Raw genomic sequence first — 7652 nt, 5'->3', positions numbered from 1 at the left:
TAACCAAACGACACGCTATATGGAACAGTTGAAGGTTGTACGTTTTATATGTTTTGTTTGTCTTTTGTTTGTCTTTTTTAAAAAAATATTAAAAAGAAAAAAAAAGGAAAAAGAACATCAGAACATGAAAAGATCCAATTTCCTTTGAGTACTGATCATGTTGATGGTATCCTGTTCAATCCACCCAGACAGGTGACCCCAAGAGCATATGAATGTTGTCAAAACAATGTTTCTCATTCCTGGATTATTCGAAGGAGAGCAGTATGACGGGGTGACTTTGGAGTGGGGAGAGCCATGTTCAAGTCCCGTACAAAATGATTTTGCGCCAGTCACTTTCTCTTAGCCCAGCCTACCTTGCAAGACTGTTGCTATTGACTTACTTCAGGAAGCGCCTTAATGGAAAATTTGCAAAATTTTCCATTAAGCACCTTAATGGAAAACACCAATGTCTGTCTTAATGAAGAATCCCCATTTGCAAACCAAGGTTTGTGGGAACCAACAACTCTACGTACCCAGAATTTTCATCAGAAAAGATCCGCTTTATTCAAAACAGGCAACTATGCCATCCAAGATGTACAATATATATATGGAGTGAGGTCATGGGAATAGGTGATATCAAAAAGGAAGAAATGCAGTCAAAGGTTTAGAAAAGAGCCTTGGATCACCGCCCCCAAATGGTGAAAAGGACGCCTAGATGTGTCTAAATCAGGGCAAAAAGGAGACAGAATCGCCCCTGTAAAATCTGGAAAACAGGAGCTCTCCTTCCTCAAATGGATCACTCATCCAGAACACATTTTTAAAAAACCAGCATTCCTATCAGCTTTTGTCCTTCCCAAGCCCTACAATGACTTTGATAGGAAGGTCAGTGTTGTTTCCATCACACTCCCAAGGTGATGGGACTCAAGCATCTTCAGACTCTCCCTGAAGAAGCAAGATTTAGAGCTTAGACTAAACCTGTGCCAAGTTCCAGACAGGGCACTTTCTTCTCAACAACGTCTGGCCAGTTTGTGACCCCTCTGTTGGAATAAGACGCTATTGCTCAACAGAGGAGACTAAGAAACACTTCTGCAAAAGATGAAAGCAGAACATATCGTATTTTTCAGAGTATAAGACGCACCTTTCCCCCCTCCCCCCCAAAAAAGAGGGTGGAAATCTGGGTGCGTCTTATACACTGAATACAGCAATTTTTTGCCTCCTGAAACCCTGCCCTCTTCACCCAAATGACCGTGCATAGCCTTTAGGATGCTTCCAGAGTGCTCCTGGGGGGCTGGGGAGGGAAAAAATTGAGCAAAAAAGAGGCCGTTTTTTGCTCATTTTTGCCCCGCCCCCGCCCCCAGGAGCACTCTACAAGCTGCCTAAAGGCTATGCATGCCCTTTTTTGACAAACAAATGGCTTTTTTGTGAAAAACAGGCCATTTTTGGGAGGTCTGCAGAGTGCAAAAACTTTTTTTTAAACTGCCTCTTCAAAATCTTGATGCGTCTTATACTCAAGTGCATCTTATACTCCAAAAATTACGGTAGATATTTCCAGGGAGCAAAATTTCCTTTCCAAAGACAGGCTGTGGGCTCAAAGAACGGAAGGTTTACAACACAAAAAGCAAACAGAAACCAGCCATTTCCAACCTGGTTAGCTTCCAGAGTATTGGACAACAACAGCTTTCATTCTTGAACCTGCCTCACTCACTTCAGGTGACGGGAACTGCCTACCAACCCAATGGAAGGCCACCAAGTTAGGGAACTGACTGGAAAGACAACAAAACAAAGGAAGGAGAATCAAAGACCATTTCCTGGGACACCCTTTGCGTTCAGGTCACTCTGCATTCTTGTACTTTGTGAACAAGTTGTATAAAACCCGCAGGGTAGACTTGAGATCCAGGTTGACAACATCTGAGAGATAAACAAAAAAGAAAACATTGTTAGAGTTTGTAGCAATCCAGCCAGCACACAAGCAAGCAATTCAGCAGGACTCATTTATAGAAGAAACTTCTTTATATACAATAATATAAAACATGATGCATGTATACAACACCCATGTAGCTCTTGCAACGTGGTAGAGAAAAGTTGTAGCAAGGACAAGACCAAGAAGCCAGAACTCTCAAGCAAAGACAGACGAAATGTTTGTCAGGGTGCAAATTCAGCCCTGTTTCCCTCCTGGAGTAATTGTATTTAATGAGGGATGAACCGTGGCTTTTCCTTGAAGTATACTTCATAATTAAAAAAAATAAACCCGAGATATATTCTAACAAACACATTTTATTGTAAAGAAAATGAAAACAAAACTTACTAGCTAATGATTACATTTTGGCAGAGTTCCTGCCTACCTTCTTGGTGGGCGAACAAAGAAGAATGATGTGGAAAAGAATGTGGACATGCGTAGTGAGCTTAGTGATAAGAGTCAGATCAGTCTACCGTATGTCTTAAGAGTTTAAGCACAGCTGGCAAACAAAAAACGCAGTGACACTCTTATATACAGAGAAAAATGAAGCTAAGCCACGCCCAGGCTCCGAGCCATCTGACATGGCTCACCAATAATCCTGCGTCTCAGTCACCAAACAGTTGCCATTGGCTGTCTTCTTGTTATGCCTATTCCAATTCATAAATTCTTATACACTGACAAATGTGTGGTGGCTCTTCCTTTACCGAAACATGATTTTGAATTGCAAGTCAAAAAATCTTAGTTTTTAGCGCGAGTTTTGGTTTGTTTATGGATTAAACGTCCTGTTGGCATCCAAGTGAATTCAAGCTTGGTCTACCTTGAGATCCAAAATGGATTTCAGTGATAGTTTCAGAATTATCCTAGGATTGGGGGATATTTGTTTTAGGGTAAAAATTCTCATGGGCATTAGAGTGAATTTAGGATTAGTGTTCTCCGACAAGAAATAACTTGGGGGCAGCCTTCGTGTGAAATTTTGATCTTTAGTGCTAATCTAAGAATAATCTTGGGGTACAGATGGCGTTGAACATTTCGAGCTATTGGAATGAAGTACACTTTAAGGTTAAGGTTGGACAACTTGATGTTTTACGGCCATGATGGTGAACCTATGGCACACATGCCACAGGTGGCATGCCGAGCCCTCTCTGCGGGCATCTGAGCTGTCGCCCCAGCTCAGCTCCACTGGGCATGCACGCGTGCCTCAAGCCAGCCAGCTTGTTTTTGGGTCGCCGCCATGCATGCACGGTGTGTGTGTGTGTGGGCACATCCTGGAGACATGCACAGATGGTCATGCATGCGCAGGGGGTGCACATGCATGCGCAGGGGGCGGGCGCATGTGTGGGGGTTGCATGTGCACTTGGGGGTTTGTGTGCACATGCACAGGGGCGGGGTATGCACTGGGGGCACATGAGGGCATGCATTGCATTATGGCCCGCGACGACAAAAAAATCAGCCATCATTGTTTTAGGGTTTTATTTAATAGCTTCATTTATGGCGAAGTTTTATGGTGAGTGGAGTCTGAGAACTGTCCTACAGCACAGCTTTACTTTACATGCAATGCTTAGAGTTTAAAATTCCTAGTGGCATTAGGGCATGCAGGATTAGTTTAACAGTGCTCTCATTTGCAAGAAGCAATTGCTCATCTCTTCTGGCCAGACACGGAGGGTGCTAAGTTTATTTTCTGAGAACATCCGTTCCAGGTCTTCAGGTAGTACCTTCCGGCCGCGCTTTGGGTTTCTTGAGCCCTGCGTCTTGCATCAGCTCAAAAGAAAAGGAGACATTGTGCACCTGAAGAAGACATCAGACAACACAAAAAGCGTGATTAGATTCTTGCAACGGCTGCTAACCCCTTCTCTGAGTAAGCAATTTTATGAAAAGGCAACAGAGTTCATGAGCCGAATGCATCCAATGCAAGGAGAGGCTAAACCGTGTGTTCTTCACTTATGCCGGTGTTTTTCAACTGTGGGAATGCTGAGATGTGTCGACTTCAACTCCCAGAATTCTCTGAGCTGAGCAATTGCAGCACCAAAGGTCTAATTTCACCTTTTCTGGAGAATTCTGAATGAAGGACGATATTGTTACTACTGCAGTAATAAAGATCTCCCAGTGCCTTGGGTACAGAAATGCAGTTTCCCAAACTCTGACACGAATGCATTCAACCAAAGACTGTATTTGACTTCGACACTTTCCCAAGGCCCTGATTTTGCCAACAGGCCTGGGGACCCCAGAAGGATGTGAGCCAGGGGTGAAATGCTACCGGTTCGGCCCAGTTCACCACAACCAGTAGTAAAAAATGCTACTGGTTCGCCCAAATCAGTAATCAGCTATGCAACAATCAGCTGTGTTGTGCGATTTATATTCACGAGAAATTGCGCAGCGCAGCTGATCGTCAGACCTTTTTTACTTTTTTAAGCATTTTTTTTTACTATTGGTTTGGGTAAACCGGTAGTAAAAAAAAATACTAAAACAAAGTTTTTAAAAAGTTCCGACGATCAGCTGTGTGACAATCAGGAAATCCTGATTTCTAGCGAATCTAAATCGCACGGCACAGCTGTTTCTCCCCCTCCCCTCGCTGTTCTACTTACCTTTGCAGACTAAGAAAAGGCTTTTTAGCGCCTGCGGTGTGCATTGCACGCGAAGCGAACTGGTAACAGACTTCAGAGCATTTCTCCCCTGATGTGAGCCCATCAAATGGCTTCACTGACTGGTGTCATCAGGAGGATAGAAGATTATTGCTTTTTTAAAATTATTGGGTTTTCGTAAGCTGCCTGAAGCCACTGGGAGCTGAGCTGAGCAGTCATATACATTTTCATAGACAAATAAAATGCTTGAGGTGACTACTGCCCACCTTCTGATCCAAACTTTCAGGTGTTAAGAAGAAGTGGTGGAGAGGAACAAAATAATCTTCAAGGAGGCCCATCAGTAGCACCAAGTAGACGCCATCTGCAAACTGAGAAGAAGGGCCAGATATGAAGATGAGAATCAAGATGGCAGCAGAACCTCTCTGGGCTGAAGATTTCCCAGCCAAGATGGCCGCCACCTCCTATCGGGGACATTTTGGGCAGGCTGAGTCTGAGCAGAATATTCGACAGCTTCAGTTATTAATTTGCAGCTCAGGAGGGAAACCTTAGATGATGTCTAGAAGAATCTCCAAAGTGTTCCCAGGTGACACAGGGATCGATCAATTCCCGTTCAGATTTCAACTGGCATCCAGGTATGAGAGATGCAAACCCTCCAAATTTCGCCCTGGAGTTGACAGGTACTGAAGAGTGCAAAGGTACTTGCTTAGAACACAGAGTAATGGGTTAGAAGGGACCTTAGAGGTCTTGTAGTCCAACCCCCTGCTCAAGTAGGAGACCCTCTACTAAATGGCTGTCCATTTTCTTGGTGATGGGTCAACAACTTCCAGAGACAAGCCATTCCACTGATGAATCGTTCTCACTGACAGGAAATTTCTCCTTAGTTCTAGGTTGGGTCTTTCCTTAATGATCTTCTTATCCTGCCCTCAAGTGCTTTAGATCAGGGATCCCCAACCCCTGAATTGCATCCTACATGGTCATGATCCATTTGGAAGCAGGTCACATGAGAACTGCACACACGCATGCACACCGTGCTGTCACTTACATAAATAGAGCTGCTCTTCTGCTTTAAAAAACAGGTCATTTGGGGGGCTTTGGGGGCTGTTTTTTGGGCCATTTTTCAGGCCGTTTTGGGGGCTGGTTTCAGGCTGAAAAATGATCTGAAAATAGTCCGAAAAATGGCCTGAAAATGGCCCAAAAACAGCCTGAAAATGGCCCCCAAAACAGCTTGAAAACGGCCTGAAAATGGCCTGAAAACAGCCCACAAACAGCCTGAAAACGGCCCAGAAAACAGCTTGGAAACAGCCTGAAAATGCCCCCAAAACACCCTGAAAACACCCCCAAAAACAGCCTGGAAACAGCCTGAAAACGGCCCCAAACCAGCCTGAAAACGGCCTGAAAATGGCCCAAAAAACAGCCTGAAAATGGCCCAGAAAACAGCTTGGAAACAGCCTGAAAACGGCCCCAAAACAGCCTGCAAATGCCCCAAAAAACAGCCCCAAAACAGCCTGGAAACAGCCTGAAAACAGCCCAAAAACAGCCTGAAAACGGCCCAAAACCAGCCTGAAAATGGCCTGAAAACGGCCCCAAAACAGCCCCAAAACAGCCTGGAAACAGCCCAAAAAGCAGCCTGAAAACGGCCCGAAAAATGGCCAAAAAACAGGCATATGCACACCAGCCAGCTGGTCTTTGGGTTTCGCGCGCTTTGGCGTGCGCACAGGCACACACATACACTTATGTTCCAGTTCGGCACTCGGTGCCGAAAAGGTTCACCATCACTAGACTAGACGTATTAGTTCTCTCCATCATTCATCCTACAGTTTAGCCTCTATAAACTTTGTCATCTTTGTTGTTCTTCTCTGCACGGTTTTTAAGAGTCTCAGCAATTTTGGTTTTTTATATCGTGATGACCAGAACTGTATGCAGTATTTCAAGTGTGGTCTCACTATTTTGGTATAAAGTGGTGCTATCACTTTGCATGATTTTGAAACTATCTCTCTATTGAAGCATTAGCCTTTCTGGCAGCTGCAGGACAATTCTGGCTCATAACTAGTTGCCGTACGCCATGGAGACACAGTTCATCTTTAAAAACACACCTTCCACTGAACGTTAGAAACGATGCGCAGTGAAACATCAGCTCAAATGCCTGCTGTGTTTGTCTTGTTTTGTTGGGGATACAAATGCTATGTCATATAAGTCTCCTTTCAGCTGAACAGGTGGTAGCTCAGGAACAATTGTGCCTGGTTAAAATTTGGATGGGAGACCACCAGGAAATCCTTCAGCAAAAAGCTATTGGGATGTACAAGAGCATTCTGGAAAAAGGCCATGGCAAGCCACTTCCACACTACTGCAAAAAACAGCCCTAACTGCGTCCTATTACTCCACTGATGGTTAACCTTTTTGGGGCTGACTGCCTAAAGCATGCGCGTGACCCCGAAATGGGGGGGGGCATGCATGCACCCTTCACATGTGCAGCAGAGACCCAAAGACCAGCTGGCTGGTGGGAGGCACACGTGCATGCATGCTACAGCTGGGCTGGGGCGACAGCTGGCATGCCCGCAGAGGGCTCTGCCTGCCACCTGTGGCATGTGGGCCATAGGTTTGCCATCACGACTATAGTCTGTTCAATAGTCTCTTTACCTTTCCAATATTTTTTTTTTCTGCAGAAAAACCAAAAGCAAAAAAAATGTTCCGTTCCCAAATGGTTGTCAGGCCTGCACCCATATTCCTTGCTGGATCTTTGGCCTGTCACTCTCTCTCTTATTTTAAACTATGCTGTTTCATTAACGGGGTAATTGGGAGGGGGAATAGTAAGGAGCAGAATGTGTTGTTGTCGAAATAAAGCATTCCTTTCTAGAAGCCCAAGGTTATCCTTTGATAACCTCTGAACCTGACTGGAAGTGGATGGGTGGAGCTCCCAGCCTGGCAATGGAAGATTGGACCATGTGATGGACTTGTTGGTTTGGGGACAAGATCATGAACTTTGAACTGGGTGGAAAACCCAGGAACTTTTCAGATTCGGGTTTCCCACAGATGTACCAACATGTCTCTCTTAATAAATTGGAACTTTGAGGAAAGATCTGCCTTAAACGCTGATTTAACTTTGGATGATATTTGGAACGCTGACAATGGTAAAACCT

The 7652-nt window shown here is 44.6% G+C and overlaps 1 protein-coding gene across 4 annotated transcripts in view; it reads right to left on the bottom strand.

Annotated features, from left to right (window-relative positions):
- Window positions 1–518: 518 nt before the first annotated feature.
- PARVB (parvin beta) overlaps window positions 519–7652 on the bottom strand; it is a 55480-nt gene continuing 48346 nt past the window's right edge. For 3 of the 4 annotated variants that reach the window (XM_081957487.1, XM_081957490.1, XM_081957488.1), the window contains exons 11-13: window positions 4782–4883; window positions 3649–3721; window positions 519–1887 (exon numbers count right to left, since the gene is read on the bottom strand). In XM_081957487.1, coding sequence (XP_081813613.1) covers window positions 1811–1887; window positions 3649–3721; window positions 4782–4883 — 252 coding nt within the window. In that variant the 3' untranslated portion in view covers window positions 519–1810. The remainder of the gene's footprint in view (window positions 1888–3648; window positions 3722–4781; window positions 4884–7652) is intronic. The other variant, XM_081957489.1, reaches the window with a different exon arrangement.

Source organism: Natrix helvetica (assembly GCF_964273705.1).
Source record: "Natrix helvetica genome assembly, chromosome: 6".
Lineage (NCBI taxonomy): Eukaryota > Metazoa > Chordata > Lepidosauria > Squamata > Natricidae > Natrix > Natrix helvetica.
Note: the sequence above shows the minus strand (reverse complement) of the source record. Positions and strands in the feature narration are given on the sequence as shown.